The sequence below is a fragment of the Vombatus ursinus genome, unplaced genomic scaffold (genome assembly GCF_900497805.2).
Source record: "Vombatus ursinus unplaced genomic scaffold, bare-nosed wombat genome assembly UNPS02014945.1, whole genome shotgun sequence".
Lineage (NCBI taxonomy): Eukaryota > Metazoa > Chordata > Mammalia > Diprotodontia > Vombatidae > Vombatus > Vombatus ursinus.
In genome coordinates, this window is record NW_020954723.1 from 7,430,171 (window position 1) to 7,450,277 (window position 20,107).

The 20,107-nt window shown below is 36.8% G+C and overlaps 1 protein-coding gene across 1 annotated transcript in view; it reads left to right on the forward strand.

The window, feature by feature from the left end:
• The window catches only part of KCNK10 (potassium two pore domain channel subfamily K member 10), a 175,780-nt gene that overhangs the window by 83,851 nt on the left and 71,822 nt on the right, over positions 1-20,107 (forward strand). The window contains exon 3 of the mRNA XM_027844921.1: positions 13,570-13,687. Within this exon, the coding sequence (XP_027700722.1) occupies positions 13,570-13,687 (118 nt within the window). The remainder of the gene's footprint in view (positions 1-13,569; positions 13,688-20,107) is intronic.

The window sequence follows — 20,107 nt, forward strand, 5'->3', positions numbered from 1 at the left end:
TTCCTTCCTTCCTTCCTTCCTTCCTTCCTTCCTTCCTTCCTTCTTTCCTTCCTTCCTTCCTTCCTTCCTTCTTTCCTTCCCTCATCTCCCCTCTTCCTTCCTTTCTTTCTCTCTCTTTCTTAAGTACTGGATAGTTTTGAGGACAATTACTTTATGTTAAAGTTTAAAGTCTGAGAAGGCAATTCACCATTCCCCTGCCCCTCCCCACCCCCAGTAACCCTTGCTTGCCTTGTCCATTCACAGTGGATTATTTCAATTTTTTTTGCCATTCTTTCCAATTTGCTGAATGTAGAGTGAATCTTCAGTTATTTTGTCAGCTGGAGGATCATGGAAGACTTCGTGGAGAAGGAGACACCTTATTAATAGTGATTTGGAACAGTCTTTCATGTGGTTTTTAGTGCATTGTTAATTTTTTCTTTTGAAAACTGTTTGCCCATATCATTTGATTTCTTAGCCTCTGGAGAAGGGCTCTTGAAGACCACATTTTCTACAATAAAATAAAAATATCTTATAATTCATAGTGTATATAGCTTTTACATACATTTCCTATTATTTCATTCTACTATTTTTAAATATTCCAATCAAATAAGACTATTTACTGTTCCTCAGTTCTGTCTTGTAATTTTCTACCTCTGTACCTTTGGGTACATTGTCCTGAATGTTTGAAGTCATCTTCCTTCCACAGTTCCACCATCCTTCATGGTCAATTTTAGTTGTCTCCTTCTCCATGAAGTCTCCCATGATCCTCTAGCTGTCAAAAGATCTTTCCCTTCTTGAATACCTCATTCTTCTCTGGGCCTGACCAATGAGTTGACTATAATGTAATTTGTAATGTAGTTATTTTTGCGTTAGTCTTATCACCTTAGCAAGATTATTAGCTTCTTGAGGAAAGTGTTTTTGTCTTGCTTCATTTTTTTTTTTTAAATCAGTGTGCTATACATTAGACTGTGAGAACATGGAGTATCTTTTGTCTTTTTTTATTCCTATCACTTAGAGTGCCTGGCACATACTAGGCACTTAATTATGTGTTTTTTGACAGACTCCACAAAATAAGTGCTAAATAGTCATTGAATAGAATCAAATTGGAAAGCATTTGGCATGAATCTGCATTTCTTTATTTTAGGGTTTATTTTTTCATTGAAAGTATGAGAAAATTCACCTTTGGATTCTTTTGGACAAGGTATTTTTTCTGGTGTAGTATTTAAATTTAAAAATTGACCTAATTTCTCTCTCTGAGACTGGTTAGTTTAAGTTCCTTTTGTGTCAGTTTACATATTTATATATTTGCAACTAATCATCCATTTCATTTAAGTTCTCAGATTTATTAACATAAAACTGTTTATAGTATTTCCTGAGGATATTCTTAATTTACTTTGTTTTTGTTGTGATCTCTCCTTTTTCCTTTCTGACTTTGGTGGTTTAAAGTTTGCTAATGGTTTGTCAATTTCTTTTTTTTTTAAACCCCAAAAAACCCCAAAATAACAACCTGGTTTTTGGGTTTATTTATCAATTCAATTGTCTACATAACATAGCTCCACTCTACCCTTCTAGCCTTATCTCTGATTTTTAACTCCTCATTCCTCATTCCTTATATTCCAGTCAAATCAGGCTACATACAATTTTCTAATTTTTTCCTGCTCCTTTATGCCCCAGAAGGCAAGTGTTTAATTATTGAATCAAAATGAATTAATATAAAGTGTGTTTGATAATCTAACATATTTATTTACTTCTAGGGTTTATTTCTTTTTTTTAATGTTTAAGCCAATTTTCTATTGAACTTATTTCTTTTTTGCTCTTATCATCTCTCCTTTTCTGAGTTCTTTTGGGTTATTATTTTATTCCTTTTCTAATATCTTTAGCTGTGGACAATAACTTTAGTCTCCTTTTCCCCTCTCTTATTAATATAGGCACTCAACACTATAAATTCAATTCTACGAACTTCTTTGACTGTATCCCATATATTTTGATACTGATATGATATTGGTATTATGCTCATCTTTCGACTATTCTGTTTAAAAGTGATCAAATTTTATTTTTCACTTCATATTTATACTGAGATGATCATTTTTCTCTGTTATTACATCTAATTGAGAATCTTGTATGATCTTAAGAAATGTTTGGGGGACAACTTGTTGCAGGTGAGCCTTTAAAGCTACATTTTGCGCTGCTTAGAGTAGATAAAAATCCACAAAAATAAACAGTGACATCTATATTCTTGATATTCTTCAGTTAATTGTATGGTTATAAAGATATGGTGAGAAAAAGTGGTTATGAAATCCTGACTCTTGCCTTGTCATACTTTTTTTTTTTTGGCAAAGCAATGGGGTTAAGTGATGTGCTCAGGGTCACACAGCTAGTAAGTGTCAAGTGTCTGAGGCCAAATTTGAACACAGTTCCTCCTGACTCCAGGGTCTGTGCTCTATCCACTGCGCCACCTAGTTGCCCCTCCTTCTCATAATTTCTTTTTTCTTCTTCTTCTTTTTTTTTTTTTTAGCTAGGCAATGGGGTTAAGTGACTTGCCCATGGCCACACAGCTAGTAAGTGTTATGTGTCTGAGGCCGAATTTGAACTCAGGTCCTCTTGAATCCAGGGTCTGTGCTCTATCCACTGCACTACCTAGCTGCCCTGCCTTCTCATACTTTCAACAAAGATAGTGATACCTGTATAAATTGTTCCCATAAAGATTTTGTAGACATAAGAACATAGGCATATGGGGTGTAGGCTCTCTGTAGGTCAGCACTGTCATGAAAAATAACCTGTGCAGGGAGTCCTATAGCTGACAAATCCATAGATGAGGAGGTCCTGCAGATTCTTCTGGAATATCATTGTGCTGATTTCAATTAACCCCAGATTAACAATTTTAAAAAAATCAATGTTGCAAGTAAAAGATGGAAGAGACATAGATAACAGTTTATCTGAAAAAGGTTTGGGGTTTCTGTGGACTTCAAGCTCAATATGAGTCAGTAGTATGATATGGCAGTCAAACAAGTTATTGTAATCTGAGGCTGCATTAAGAGAGAGACTTAGCTCCCAAGAATAAAGAGGTGGTAGTCTCTCTGTATTTTGCCTTGGTCAGACCACATTTAGATTATTGTGTTCAGTCCTGTGTTCCACACTTTACAAGGGATACTAATAAGCTGGAGAACATCTAGAGGATATCGTCCAGCATGATGATGTATCTTTGAGTTCATGTCATGTGAAGATTTATTGAAGAAATTGTAAATGCTTAATTGGAGAAGAGAAGATGAAGGGGAAACATGATAGCTCCGTTCAAATGTTGGAAGGGTTATCATATGGAAGAAGGATTCAACTTATTTAATTTGGCTTCAGAGGATAGAACCAGAGGTTATATGTGGAAATTGCAAAGATGCTTGATATCATGAAAACCTTCTTAATCATTAGAGCTGTTCAAGAGTAGATTGGCCTACCTATAGAGTACAGTTCCCTCAGAGGATCATTTGTTGTGTATGTTATAGTGGAAATTCTTTCTGGGTATAGTTAGACAAAATAGCCACTCAGGTCTCTTTGGACTCTAAGATTTTGTGATTTTATGATCCTGAAACTGCAGAAATTCTTCATTGAGACTCATGATCCCTAAAAAGAGATTAGCCTAAATCCATACAAGAAAGCCCAAATGGATGAATATTATGGGATTGTGTCGTATAGTTGAACAGACAACCCACTGAGTTAGTTTATCAGTATCTTCCTTTTTTTGCTGGAGAAGGAAATGGCAAACCACTCCAGTATCTTTGCTAAGAAAACCCCAAATAGGGTCATGGAGAATCTGGACACAACTAAAGAATGACTGAACAGCAGCAATGTATATTTTGAACAGGTACTGCAGTTGGATAGTAAGTTGAATGTAATATTGAATTGAGAAAGAGAACAGGCTTTTTTCAATGAAATTCAATTCGGCAATCATTTATTGAAAACTTCCTATGTGCTATACACTTTGCTATGTCCTAGGAAAATAGATGAGAACAAAATAATTCCTGCCCTCAAGGAGTTTACATTCTGGTTTGCATTCAGACAATTATGCAGAGATTTCAACTGCGTCTCTCTCTATCTCTCTGTCTTTCTCTGTCTCTCTCCGTCTCTCTCTCACACACACAATACACACTCACATGGCAACTTAACACTATTAATATTAATACTAGTATATTCATAAATCATGAACACCAAAATCTTCCAAGAATAAAAATTTGGAGATCCAAAGAGTCATAGAGAAACATAGAAGATCAATAGGCTGCAGCATATTGCTAAAAATGATTTGTGCACAAAATGGCGTAAGGGATATTGTCAGGGAATTTATGCTTGGATCAGGGGATGGATTGGCCAAGGAATGAGAATCAGGGAAAACTAATGGCATACAGTGGCCATGGAATGTTAAAAGAAGTTCAGGGTGATGCACTAGGTAGATCCACGATGGAGGATGTATGAAAAGTACCTGAACAGGAATTGGATGGGGTGAGAAATCATGATCTGCACTATTGGAAGGAGTACCACCTTTTAAGACAGCACAGCTTCATTGAAGTATTCATTTCAATTGTTATTTAATAGACAGTTGATACTTTTCATGAATTTAATATATTTGATTCCTGTTGTTATTTTTTCCTAGTATTACTGTATTTGTTATATATATAGCATACATAATTTCTGCCTTGTAAAAGTTTACTATTTTATGGCCAAATATGACCTGTTTTTGTGAGTAGAGTATTCTGTTTATTTGTAAACTTGTGTTTTTCTTTTGCAAACTGGTTAAAAAGGTGAAAGGAATACTTATACAAGAGGTTAATTTTCCTATGGGCTTAGTGAAATTTTAGTTTTTCCTTAATGAAGCCAGGAGGTGAGATATATTACCTATGTTGTGGCATTTGAATTGTCTGATTTTCATGTGGAAAACAGATATAACATGTTATAAATTAAAATGAATTAACTAGCTGACATTTATATAGTGATTTCAAGTATGATTTACATATATTATCTCATTTGAGTCTCATAGTTACCTTCCAAGTTAGGTACTACTATCCCCATTTTGCAGGTAAGTAAACTGAGGCTAAGAGAGATTAAATGACTTAGCTATGGTGAAACATCTAATAAATATTAGAGCTGGGGATGGGATTTGAACTCAGGTTTCAAATCCAACATGCAGTCTTCCATATTGGCCATTCTGTATCTCATTGAAAAAATTTTTCCAAGCTCATTTGACAGAGTTAGTTGCATTGTTTCTCTTCTGGGCCAAAAAAAAAAAAAGATTCTAAATTTCTCCAGTATCATCTCCATGTCCTTGCTTCTCCTTATTTTAAGAGGGTTCAGCAAATGCCCTGGTCCAGCTAGACATTCGTGTTCAGTGAACACGTTCGTGAAGTACAGGGTAAGTCTCATTGGCTGTGTTCATTATTCAAAGGATTGTTAACTTGGGGGCAATAGATTTTAGCACTGAGAAACCCACAGTAAACAGATATAAATAAAGCAAGACAGAAGTATATGTGATGTATTTTTTGCTCATCATTTAATAAAACTGGGCAGTGGACCTAAAATAAATTTAATTGTCTCTTCTTTCTTCCTCCCCATTACCTCCTGTTTGTCTTTATTTTTCATGAAAGTCTGTGTTCTTAGGAATCTCAAAGACCAGGTCTAGATGGCACTACCAGATTAGTCAGTTAATTTAGTTGAATAGCTTGTCTGACTGACTGCTTTCCCACCTATATCCTGAGTAACAAGTGAAATGAAGGTGGGAATAGTGAGTACTTGTGACTCTTTCCTTCCCTGTTCCTCAGTAAGCTTTTCAGGTATCCCAGCATTTGTATACCTTAGCCAATTCACTACCATAGGTAGGAGGTGGATTAAATGTGTCAGCTTTTTGAGAGAGAAAGAAACAACAGAAGTTGAAGAATGACTTTCCTGCACATAAGATAAAGGCCCTTCCAGCCTTATTTGTTGTATTCCCTTTTATGAACACCTCACATCCCAGCCACGTTGGATTATAACCTGTTTCCTCATTTCATCCTATCCTTTTATTATACTTCTATATATCCTCACTTATGGGTATCTAGATGGTGCAGTGGATAGAGTGCTGGGTCTGGAGTCAGGAAGACCTGAGTTCAAATCTGGTCTCAGTAACTTATTAGCTTTGTGATCCTGGGCAAGTTGCTTAACCCTGTTTGTCTCAGTTTCCTCATCTGTAAAAATGTGCTAGAAAAGGAAATAGCAAACCACTCCAAGTATCTTTACCAAGAAAACCCCAAATGGGACCATGAAGAGTCAGATACGACTGAACAAGAACAATACTTATTTATGGAAGTATGGCATACTGGATAGAGAATTGACCTTGAAACCAGGAAGAGCTGAGTTCAAGTCCTGCTTCTAACACATACTGGAAATGTGATTCCTGGGAAAACCAGTTAACTTTGAAGTGCTATTGGCAACTCACTAAGACTATCCCATTCAGAGAAGATGCCAACTTCCATTGGTAGTAGGAGTTTCCTCACTTGGGAGTTCCCTTTGTCAGTTGAAGTGATAAGTCCAGTCCCTATGTCTATTCTATCACATTGGAGTAGGTGATGTGGTAGATTGAGAGTTAGAAGACTTGATTTTATATCTTGCCTTTACTTCTTCCTTTGCATGCGACCTTGGGAAAATCACTTTCCTTCTCTGGGCCTCAGTTTCTTCATTTGTTGAATAAGGATTGGACCAGATGATCCTTCATGTCCCTTCCAGCTCTAAATCAAAAATCCATTTTATCTTCCTTGTTAGACTATAAACTTTTTGAGGATAGTTCTAAGTGGTTTTTCATCTCTGTGTCCCAAAAATCTAGCAAAGCATCTTTTACAAAGAAGGTCCTTAATGCTGAATTGATTTGGATTGCATTGAATTGAACATCATTTCAAACACATTTGTTACTTTAGCCTGAAATTTTTATTAGCCCTATGGATCTCTTGTGGATTATTCGTAACTGAAATAATATTGAAGCAAAGCTAGTGAAAAGCTATTTGTGGTCAATAAATTAATATTGAGCTTCCTATACATACTGTGATCCTCTATCCCTCACTTAAAGCCCTTTACCCACAACCATATGGTTAAGTAGGTTAAATCAAGGAGGTCCAGAGATCAATAGGAACTTGGGGATCCACAGAATCTGCAGGAACCACCTTTTGATCCTTTAATGGTATTTCTGAGTTGTGGTGAATATAGCTCACCAATTATCTTTTCCTACTTCAAAGAGAATGATGTGTTTTTCCTCCCCATTAATGGTAAAGAGCCTTCTCATTTTTAGTACATTGTTGAAACCACAAGCCAAAAAAAAATACTTGAATCATAAATTATGAATTCCCAAGAATTCTCTAGAAAAAGCACACTGTGGGCCTCATGCTCTAATTTCATTGACAAAATGAAATTCTTGCCTTTTGTCCCTGGAGCAAAAGCTATTAAGGCACTTTCCTGTGGTGTGAACAGCTTTGATTGCTCAGTCAACCTGATACCAACTTACCACTGGATGGAGTCTTCTTTTCTTTTGGAAGGTAATAGTGAAACAGAAATAAATTACCTCATAGGATGCACAGATAATAGAAGAAAAGCCTGAGACAGTTAGTATTCCCCTGGGCATCATAATTCATCCCAGAATAGCAGAAACACTTTAGGGTCATCTTTGAATATTCAGGACCTTGATATATGGAATGATAATGAAATTATTGCACTATGGAATTGTTGAATTCCTGTTGACCTCAGAATTAAATTATTTTCTCCCTTCACACTTTGTTATTTTCAGATCAGCTATAGAAATGTTTCACTCAGTATAGGTTTAGACTTCTTTCTGATAACTTTTAGAACTAGTAGAATGAACAAGGATGTTAGGAGACATTTTTAGGCCTTGTCCTGAAATCAGCTAGATGTATTGATAGTGTAAGACTGTGTATTTGCCCATATATGTTATATGTGTTCACATGGCTCTGTCTAGTTGTGGTTTTCAGGGAGGCATGAATAGACATCTCTAATATCTCCTTTGCTCACCCTTCTCTAAGGGAGTCTTTTATTCTTACTAAGTCACGAGATTGGGAACACAGCCTGGCCACTCTGCTGTACTCAGAGAAAATGTTCCAGAATAGATTTTTATCTATCCACTCCTTTAAATATTGTTAGTCTAGGGGAAATAATTTTTAAGTTCAAACTGAGCTCCTGACCACCATCCCTTAATGGGGAAAGTGTGCTCCAAGCTATTTATCTAAGACTTGACTCCTTTCCCACCAGATGCCAGTTCTCCATATAGCAAATAAACTCTTTTATCCAAGTCAATACCAAACAGAAATCAGAGAAGGTGTAATTCCCATTGGGAAGACCTCACTCAAGAGGAAATTCTCTGAAGTCTCATGTAGTAAGATAGGGGTAAGGGACCATGATAAGAGAGCCTGTAACTGCAAGTCTTCTCTCTTGAAACAGGGAGCTAGAATACCAGGATCTCTCTTCTCCCAAGCTCTCACCAACTCCACGTGGAGTTTCAGGCATGGAACATTGAATAATAAATCTCAAGCACTGAGGAAATACTCATGCAAATGGGCTTTTAGGAGGAGGTTATACTAGGCTTATCTAACCCTATGAAATAGTGTAGTATAGCAGAATAAAGCACTGGTACTGGACTGAGAAGGGACTGCGATTGGAAGTTTGCTTCTACATAAGCTCTTTCTTCTCTTATTTTCTTTACTTTAAAATCCTGTGACATCCTTTTTCATTCTGTCTCCCTTTCCTCCAGTCTCTGACAAATAAGCAGCCCTTCTCCTTGCCAAGGGCAACCCCTGTGCATCTGCACTTAATTCTGTCCTTTCTGTTCTCCAGTAGATTATATCCTCAAATCATCATCTTCTCTTCTTCTGCTGGAATTTTCACCTTCTTCCTATCAACTTGTTCCTTCTCTATTGCCCTTAATCATGCTCAAGTCTCCTACATCCTTAAAAAAGAAAATTTAACTAGACCTTATCATTCCCTCACACTATTATTGTCCTATCTATCTTCCCTTTCTTGACCAAACTCCTACACCTCTCCTCTTACTCACTCCTCACCTCTTTGTCATCTAGCTTTCAACCTTGTTCAATTTAGCTACTCTCTCCAAAGTTACAAATGATCTCTAAGTTGCCAAATTTGATTGGCTTTTCTCAGTCCTAATCCTTTTCAACCTGTATAGTGCATTTGATACTATTGACTACCTTCTCTTCTCCTGGATGCTGTACTAAAGGAGCTTAAGTTGTACTATGTTCTATTGGGTGCATACATTTGCTAGTACATACATATGTACATTAGACACTGGGTCATAGAATCATAGATTTAGGGCTGGAATGGGGTTTAGAGTTTATTCAGTTCAATGCCCTCATTTTATGGATGATGAAAATGAATCCCATAGAGGTTAAGTGACTTGCCCAAGTTCATGCATGATAGAGACAGTATTCAAACATAGTTCCTCTGATTCTAAATCTAGTATTCTTTCCATTGTACTATAATGTCTTTTCTTCAGAGTTGTGTGAATTAAATAGTTTTAACTTTAATATTTAAAAATGAACCCTGTAAAGGAATATTATAGTTCCATGTTTTCAAGTATGCAAAGCACTTAATGTAAATTACCAAACCTTGAACCTCTACACCAGAGGTGGGGAACCTGTGGCCTTGAGGCCCTCTGGGTCCTAAGTGTGGCCCTTTGACTGAATCCAAATGCTGGATTCATTCTGTGAAGTTTTAAAAAGCAAAGAAATATCCCTAACTAGCTGATTTTTTCTATAAATCTAGATTTACATATATTGGATGTTTTTAATGTGAGGTACAGCTGAAGTCCTTAGAAATTCGTAGGAATTAAGGTATTCATTTCAGTTTCAGAGAAATGGCTAATATTAGGTAATGACCCTGTGAGAAAACAAACACCCAAGACTGTTCCAAAACTCTGTTTGAGAAGCGTTATAGTATAGTTTGTAGAGTATTAGATTTGGAGTCAGGGAAACCTGGAATAAAAATTTGCCTTTGATAATTATTTACTAGTTACATGACTATTCAAGCCTCAGCTTCTTTATCTGTAAAATGGGCATTGTATTACCTCTCCCACAGGGTTGTTTAGAACAGGATTGGGGAACCTGCAGCCTTGAGGTCACACGTGGGCCTTTAGGTCTTCAAAGTGCGGCCTTTGACTGAATCCACACTTCACAGAATGAATCCAAGATTTGGATTCAGATAAAGGGACACGCTTGAGGATCTAGAGGGCCACATGCGGCCTTGAGGCCACAGGTTCTCCACCCCTGGTTTAGAGGCTCAAAATTAGGTAATTTATGTTAAGTGCTTTGCATACTTGAAAATGTAGAACTATAAAAACTGAAGAGGAATTGAGATGTTTTATCAGAAGTTAAAATGAGATTAATAACCTCTGAGGTCCCTCCTAGGGGCCTTCTGACTCTCTATCTACGGTGTTGTGATATTAAAATGTTGGTTGCAACACTGATTTTTGCTTGTCTGGCAACTCTAGATCATAGTTTTAGGACTGAATAGAACTTTTGAGGTAATTTAGTTCAATTTGCTTATTTTATAGATGAGGGACTGAGCATTTCATCCACAGGGGTGAATTAACTTGCCTAAAGTCACGAACGTAGCGACTAACAAAGCCAGAATGTGAAGGATGTGTCCTGTGATACCAAGTCTAGCTGTCTTTGCCACTGGGCCATGTAGACTACACTGAAGAAAATGTTCAGTTCCCAGCAGAAAGGACACATCATCCTTTTCAACTGAAACAGTAAAGTGTGGCAGTCCATTTGAATAAGTAATCATCGTCAATTGTGCCATAAGGGTGATTTAAACTATGTTCTGTAAATAACTCATTCTTATCAGTTGTTGTTCAGTCATTTCAGTTATGCCGCCATTTTGTGGGAGAGCATTTGTGGCCCCGTTTGTGACTCCATCTGGTGTTTTTACCGCAAAGATACTGGAGCGGTTTGCCGTTTTCTTCTCCAGCTCATTTTACAGATGGGGAAACTGAGGCAAACAGGGTGAAGTGACTTGCCTAGTGTCACACTAGTAAGCATCTGAGGCCAGATTTGAACTCAGGAAGATGAGTCTTCCTGATTCTAGCCGTGACACTCAATCCATTGCACCACCTAGCTGCCCTTTCTTATCAGTAAAAAGATAGCTTATAGGTTGTACAAAAAAAAAATCACAACCTGATGCAGTTTTAAATGGTTGGACTGTGAGCTCCAGGAAGTCAGGGTTTATGTTATTAGGGGTGGCTGGTTATAGTCTTCTGTAATATTTCACACATTTTTTAAAAGCAGAAAGCAATGGAAAAGTGACTTAGCCATGATAGCTTTTTTTTTTTTAACTGCTTAGTCAATTGGCTGGCTATTTCCAAACATCTGGACATTCAGTATCACATAAACAAAATATACAGGGGTTTGAAATTTTCCATTTTAGCCCAGATGTTTTGGTACCATACAGACATAGCTATTATGCATAGTTTTTAACTGTTAATACTGTGAGCTACTTGGTGCAAAAAGACTCACATTTCAACAACATTTATTTACTTATTACTGTTTCTATATAGATTTTCCTCACTTATGCTCAGTGGTTACATCATCTCTCCTCTTCTACTCAAGTCTCTCTTCTCTAATTATTTAATTGCTCTTCCTCTCCTTTTACCATTCTTCCTCTTTCATCCTTATTTTCCTCTCCCACCAAGCCCTAATGGAAATCTCTCAGGAATCTCAGCTAGGTTAGGTGAAAGTTCATCTTTTTATTTGATCCTTACCTGATTGCACCTATTAATTTTCCATCTATAACACTTTCAACTCATGGGTAGTGAGTATTTCCCTTGATTTTTTTATTTGTATGGGATCTGCTTCCCCCAAACTCATGAACTTCCATGTAATAACGAACATCTACTGAGCATTTTAAAAAAGCATACTTTTGATTTCAAAGCTGTAGAGAACTCCCAGTGAAGAAATTTCTTAACCAATACGGATTTGCAACAACTCTGAAATTTACAGTCTTAAAGAGTTACTTGGGGGCACTGAGAGGTTGTGTCAGATTCTAGACTTGATCTCCAGTTTTCCAGGTGAGGTGGATAGAGCCCTGAAGTTGGAGTCAGAAAGACCTGAGTTCAAATCCTGCATCAGGCACTTATTAGCTGTGTGACCTTGGACAAGTCACTTAACCTTCTTCTGCCTCAGTTTCCTCATTTGCAAAATGGGGGATAATAAGAGCACCTATTTCCCAGGTTGTCTTGAGAATCAAATGAGAACATTTTAAAAGGGTTTTGCAAACCTTAAAGTGACATAGAAATGCTACCTATTATTTTTATTATTGTTATTATTATTATTATTTCTGACTCTATGGCCAGTTCTCTACTCACTATGCTATACTGCATAAAGTTTTACAGTTTGTAAAGCACTTTATGTAGATTATCTTATGTGATCCTCATGACTACCTTATGAGGTTGTTACTCCCAGCATTATTATCCCTAAAATTTGAACAATAATTAATACTGTCATTCTTGAAAAGAACTTGTCAGCTGTCATATTTCTCCATTCACCATCTCTGTGATTTCCTTGCCCAAAGTACTATACCCTAGTATAACACTCCTCTATATGTATTTTGTTCCCATAACTGAATATAAATTCTTTGAAGGCAAGAACTTTCTTGCTCTTTTTGTATTACCATCTCTGAGCACAGTGCCTGGCATATAGTAAGTCCTTAATAAATTCTTCTTAATTCATCCATCCATCCATCCACTCATTCAACACTGTGCTGTATACTGTGGTAATCCAAAAAAGAGTATGAGAAACAGTCCATATTCTGTTGGCCTCACATTAGTGCTTGAAGGGCCTTAGAGATAATCTAGTTCAATGTCCACAGTTTACAGATTAAGAAACTGAGGCCATATAAACACATAAAATAATTAGAAAGCAACACTATGTGATTCGATACAAAAGTCATGGTATAGATAAGCACCATAGAGGAGAGGAACAGGGATAGATTGGTATGGGCTAAGGGTATTTGAGGAACGCTTTATAGAAAACATGAGGGATAGGTAAGATTTGGAAAGCTGGAGAGGGGAGGAAACAGCATCCTCTAGACTTACAGATGGAATGTTATAACTAAAAAGATCCTTAGAGAATAAATAATCCAATTCCCTCATTTTATAAATAAGGAAACTGAAGCCTGAGAAAGTGACCCTTACTAGGGCTATAACCCACATATCTTGATTCTTAGTCCGGGACTAAAAAGACCATACTGAGCCTCAGGCAGGGAAAATGGCATGAGCTAAAGTAGAAAGGTGGGACAGAATAAGACATAAATGTGAAGCAGCGAAGAAATTAACCCAACTTGACGGAGGGTTCATGTGGGGAAGTAGTGGGGAATAAGGTTGGATAGGTAAACGTGGCCACTTCAGAATGAATGTTGAATGCTGGGAGAAGAAATTGGCACTTGCTCTAATAGTCAGTGAGGAGCTACTAAGAGTTCTAGATCGCTGGGATGACATGATGAAAATGTGATGTAGAGGAAATAATTTTGCAAAACAAGGCTCACTTTGCCTCTCTTTCTTTGCAGCATGCGCTTGATGCGGACAATGCTGGCGTCAGTCCAATAGGAAATTCTTCCAACAACAGTAGTCACTGGGACCTTGGAAGTGCCTTTTTCTTTGCTGGGACAGTCATCACCACCATAGGTACTCCTTTTTTATTTATTAAGATTACTACTGGTACAAGTGACAGACTCACAGAAAGCTTGGCCACCTTCACACCCAAAATTTCACATGAAAACTTGAAACCTCAAGAGTCATCCAAGAGATATGAAGAGTTGTCATATTCTAACAATACTCAAATGTGGGGTTCAACCCTAAAATGGTATATCTGTGAAAGAAAAAAAAATATATAGATATGTGATTTGTGGTTTCATCAGTGCAAGGTATTCCCCACTGTGGTAACTCCTTCCATAAGGCATTTTATTTCCCCTCAGAAGGCAACTTGTTGGGTTAAGTAACTTGCTCAGGGTCACATACCTAGCAAATGTCAGAAGCAGGATTTAAATCCAATTTTTCCTAACTGCAAGCCCAGTACTCTATTCACAATCACAATGCCTCCCAAAACACACGCGTGTATGTGTATACACACATACATATGTATATGTGTGTATATATATATTTATCTATGTATTTCTGTGTGTATGTATATATATGTATCAAAAAATTTAAAAAGTATGCAAGTTGTAAGCTCACACTTCAGTTTTATGCAAATCAAATGCGGAGATAAATGTGTGTCCTGTATTCAAATCTATTCTTTGGTTGTGGGGTCTTCCAGTAAAAGTTAAAAACAGAATGAAAGGAATCTGCCTTTTAGAAGGGAGAACTGGAGAACATTCAATCAATTGATTAACGAACATTTATTGAGCACCTACTTTGTGCTCAGCACTGTGCTAAGGACTGAGAATACAAAGAAAGGCAAAAGACATCCCTGATCCAATGGAATTTACAATCTAATGTGGAGACAACGGCCAACTATGTACAAACAAGCTATGTGTAGGATGAATTAGAAAATCAACAGAGGGAAGACAGTAGAGTTAAGGGGCATTGGGAAAGACTTGAAAGGGACCGATGAAAGAGTAGAGTGAGTAATAATTACAATATCAATAATAGCTTACTCTTGTAAAATGCTTTACTGTTTATTAGACACTTTCCTCTAAGGAAGTGTCCATTAACTGGGGAATGGCTGAATTAATCGCTGATTATTAATGGAATAGTATATTATTTCACTGCAAAAAATTATGAAGGGATTCAGAAAAAACTGGGAAGTCTTATGTGAACTGATGCAAAATAAGGTGAGTATAGGATCGTGATACTAGAACTGGAAGGGACCTCAGAGGCCCTCTGGTTCAATCTCCTAATTTTGTAGATTTATGGGAAAGTAAGGTCAATGGAGAGTAAATGACTTATCCAAAATCACACAGCTGGTAAAACATTTCAAGGCGGGATTTGGATCCAGGTCTTCTCACTCCAGAGTCAATGATCTTTCTACTCTATCACAATGAGTACAACTTTGTAAAGAAAAACAACAACTATGACTCCAGAGGGCTCATGATGAAGCATGATTCCCATCATCTTGATGGATGAGAGGTGTAGCATGAGTTTGCATTTTCAGATATGACCAATATGCAGAGACTTGTTTTGCTTGACAATGCTAGCTTATTACAAGGGAAGGTTAATTTCTTTTTCCTTCTTTTTTTGTGGAGGGAGAACTGGGAAGGGGAAAGGAAGCATATGATGGTAATGTCAAAAAGAAGAAAGAAAATAGCATTTGTGAAACATTTAAAGAAAATGCACAGAAGAGATCAGAGGGAAGTTTAGAGGGCAACGTAGATAAGTGAGACAGATCTAGAACTAACATGTTGAACTGATTATATACTTTCATCTGTACATAGTGAGAATCACAGTTTCATATGCAATTCTGCTTTTCTGTTCTTTGTATTTAGAAATGTTCATGTTCCTTGGTATTTGTCAAATTTATAATAGGATCAAATACAATTTTTAAGAAGTGTTTTCCTCACAGTTATCTCTGACAAAGGAAGGGAACAAGCATTTTTGCAGTACCTATTTTGTGCCAGGTCTTACCAATGTTATCTTATTTGATCCCTTACAACAATCTTGCTACATAGATACTGTTATTATCCCTGTTGAACAATTGAGGAAATGGAGGTTAAGTGACTTGCACAAGGTCACACAGCTAGTAAGTATTTGAGGCCAGATATGAACTCAGGTCTTCATGACTCTATGCCCAGTGCTTTATCTACTATGCCTCCCAGCTGCTTCCAAGATTGTAGGTATAAACAATCATTCAGACTCAGAGATTTTGGTTGAACTTAAAATCTTGAAACTCCTGCAGAAGGAAGATAGATCTCCGATCATTTTGTGGTCTATGTGTACCCTAAGTTGAAGTGTTTCGTACTGTACCACCAGCAGAGGTATCATTCTCTGTTAGTCAAGTGATCGTCTGTACATCACCTCTGACACTGCTCATGCTTTTCCTTTCAGTGACTAGTGGAGTGACTTTTGCACTCTTCCTGTTGGCCTTCTTTCTAGCCCAGAGACCCAAAGTCAAAGTCTTCTGCATGTGAATTCTAAGTTTCTGAGTCTGTGTGGAAAAAGCCCTGAATGATTTATTAGTAAGATTGGATGACCTGTTTCTCCAATAGCCAAGTTAAGAGGATTACTTACTACAATTAGAAGACATGGTGATTTTGACATGGGCGTAGAGGATTTTGAAGGAAAAAAAAGATACCCTCCTTCCCTAGAAAGCTTCTTGTTCCCCGTAGATTATTGTGGTTGTACATTGCCATTAGCTAAAATCCAAGGTGAACTCCAAAAATTGTGGAAAACTGCCCAGCAGGGATTGTAAAACAACTTCAGGAGTTCAAATGGAAATAAAACTTTATGTCACCCTGCAGTTCACACCGCAGGAATTCAAGCCCAACAAAATATGGGAAGTCGTAAAAAATTTAGAGGATCTTTGAATTCTCTTACCCTAATCACATTCTTGGAAAACATTTGACATTAATAGATGGAATTTAGTTTCTGTCTGATGCTAGGCTTTTCCCTTTTTTTTAATTGCAGAATTTAAACAAGTAGATAAATTAACTCCCCATTTATCAGATAGGAATTTCCAGCAAGCAACCTTAACTACCTGGAAGACATGAACCTGGAAATAAGCACAGAAATTTGGACAGTTAAGTCTATTTTTTATTTTGCTTTGTCTGAGATCATGATTGCTACCTTTGCCTTTTTAACTTCAGTTGAAGCATAATGGATTCTGTTCCATCTCCTTATTTTAACTCTGTGTGTGTGTGTGTGTGTGTGTGTGTGTGTGTGTCTTTCTGCAACATATTGTTCAATTCCAGTTTCTAATCCATTCTGCTATCCACTTCCACCTTATGGATGGTCTCATCCCATTCACATTCACAGTTATGATTACTGTTTATTTCCCTCCATCCTATTTTCTTCTGTTTATTCTTCTGTCTTTGTTTTTATCCTATCCCTCCTCAAAAGTCTGTTTTGCTTTTGATCACCACATCCTTTAATTTGCCCTCTCTTTTATCATTCCCTTCCTTTTTCTCTTATCCTGTAACCCTCCTATTTCCCTGTTGGATTAGATAGATTTCTATACTCAAATGAATGTGTGTACATTTCTCTTCCTTCTTTTAACTAATTCTGATGAGAGCAAGAGTCAAGCATTGTCCCCATTCCCCGCCCCCCCCTTGTAAAAGCTCTTCCTTGCACACATTTTTTATGTGAGATAATTTCTTCCTTTTTAACTCTCCCTTCTCCTAGTGCATCCCTCTTTCTCACTGCTTCATTTTTGTTTTGTGATCATCCCAACATAATCAACTCACACCCATGTGTATGTCTATAGGCATGTCTATGCCCATGTCTACGTAGACTGCTTCTAACTGGCCTAATAATGATAAAATTTTTAGTAATTACATATATCTTCACATATAGGAATGTAAACAGTTTAAATTTATTGAGTTTTTTATGATTTCTCCTTCATGTTTACCTTTCTATGCTCCCCATAAGTCTTTAATGTTTAATGTTTAAATGTCAGATTTTCTATTCAGCTCCGGTCTTTTTATTAGGAATGCTTGAAAGTCTTCAATTCCTAAAATATCTGTTTTTCCTCCTGAAAGATTATACTTGGTTTTGCTGGATAGGTTATTCTTGGTTGTACTTGTGACTCCTTTGCCTTCCAGAATATCATTTCAAGCCCTCCACTCCTTGAACATGGAAGCTGCTAAACCTTGTGTGAGCCTGACTGTGACTCCATGATATTTGAATGGTTTCTTTCTGGTTGTTTGCAATATTTTCTCTTTGACGTGGAGCTCCAGAATTTGGCTATAATATTTCTGAGAGTTTTCTCTTTGGATATCTTTCAGGATGTGATTGGTGAATTCTTTCAATTTCTATTTTACCTTCTGGATCTAAGATATTGGGACAGTTTTCCTTTATAGTTTCTTGAAATATGATGTTTAGGCTTTTTTTTTTTTACCTTGGCTTTCAGGTAGTCCAATAATTCTTAAATTATCTCTCCTGGATGATCTATTTTCCAGGTCAGTGGTTTTTCTGATGAGATATTTCACATTTTCTTTTTTTTTTCTTTTGACTTTGGTTTATTGTTTCTTGATGATTCATGGAGTCATTAGCTTCCACTTGTCCAATTATAATTTTTAAGGAATTATTTTCTTCAGTGAGGTGTTGTATCTCTTTTTTCATTTGGCCAATTCTTCTTTTTAAGGAGTTCTTTTCTTAAGTGAATTTTTTGTACCTCCTTTTCCATTTGGCCTATTCTGTTCTTTAAAGATTTCTTTTCTTGAGTAAATTTTTGTGCCTCTTTACCAAACTGTTAATTCTTCTTTTCATAATTTTCTCGTGTCACTCTCATTTCCTTTCTCAATTTTCCCTCAACCACTCCTATGTTTTTCTTTAACTCTTTCAGGAATTTTGTTGGGTTTGTGTCCATTTAGCAGTTTTCTTTGAGGTTTAGGCTATTTTCCCCATTGATGTCTTCTTCTGAGTTTGTTTCTTGGCCTTGGTAGCTTTCTATGGTTAAGTTCTTTTTTGTTGTTTGCTCATTTTCCAGCCTACTTCTTGACTTTGAACTTTATGTTAAAGTTGGACTCTACTCACCTGAGTGTTGGGAGGCCCTGTCCCAAGCTTTAGGCTTTTTTTGTGCTGCTGTTTTCAGAGCTAGTTCTGAGGGTCTGTAAGTTTTTGGTGCTTCCAAGGTGGTGTGATCTGAGGAAGGGTGGGCCTCCAAGGCCCACTGCTAGTACTGCCACTCCATGTGCTCTGGGATGGGCCCACTCTGTTTTATAGATTTCTCCTGCCAACTTCTTAAGTTGTCTTAGGCTGAAAATTTTCTTGTCCTGACTTTTTGTTAGCTTTGCCACTCCAAAATTCTATCTGAAGTATTATTTTAAAGTTGTTTTGAGGGGAATGTTGGGAGAGTTTGACTGGGTTGCTGCCTCTAATCTGCCATCTTGACTTCACCACCACACTAATCTCTTTTTTACACTAGTGATATACAGTTATGAAATAGACTATAATGAATATGCTTAAGTGACCAAAGGCATTTGTTTACTTCTTAGTTGATTCTTTTTTTTCGCATCGCAATTTGTGACCTTTTCTACTCTTAAGTATAGGAACCATAAAGTCAGTATGTAACTTGTCCAAGGTAGTGTGTGGCTGCTATTTGGATTGTGAAATATTTCCCTTAGAATTCTCTGTTTTCATGACTTTGCACTCCTGGTTTAAATCTGAACCAATCAAAAGATGGCTTATCTTAGAATAATAGACTATTAAGTAATAGATAAAATATACCCTCAGATCAACTTTTAAAGTAAATTCAGTTGCAAATAAATGAGGGAGAATTCTCACAGACAGAGCCAAGAGTCAAATACAGGTCTTCTGAATCCAAATGCAACATTTTTTCCACATTGGACCATGAGAGATACCATACTAATGGATGACATAAAAATTATTCTGTTTTTGCTTTTGGCACAAATTAATTATGCTATCCATAGGAGGTCCCCCTTCCCCCAATTAATTTCAGGAAGAGTTTTTCTCGGTGGCAAAATGTGATCAGCAAGGTATTTTTCCTTGCTAAAAGGCCTAAAGTCTCTCTTCCAGTACACTTGCTTCACAGCAGCAAAATTAAATGATTGGAAAAAATAAATCATTAATTTTTTTAAAAATTAAGTTTGGGGCATATATTTTTCTTTATATTTTAAAATAATGAATTCTAAGCAGAGCCAAAGCCAGGATGGGGGTGAATATAAGTTGGAAACAGACTACTAATTTTTAGAGGGTGCTGACAGTACTCATGTTCTTTCAGAAAGGTAAAAATAATTTATTTTCCTGTAATTCTTAAAAAAAGTGAGCTAGTTAACAGATGTCATACTTCATCAAGGTAGAGATCTTCTCCAATCACATCTTTTTCATTTCCCAATTGGCAATGACCTCCCCAATAGTGGTGTCCTTGGCCCTTCATACTTGGGATCAGTGTTCTGGGTTACTCTTCACTTCACTCAACTGCATTTGTTT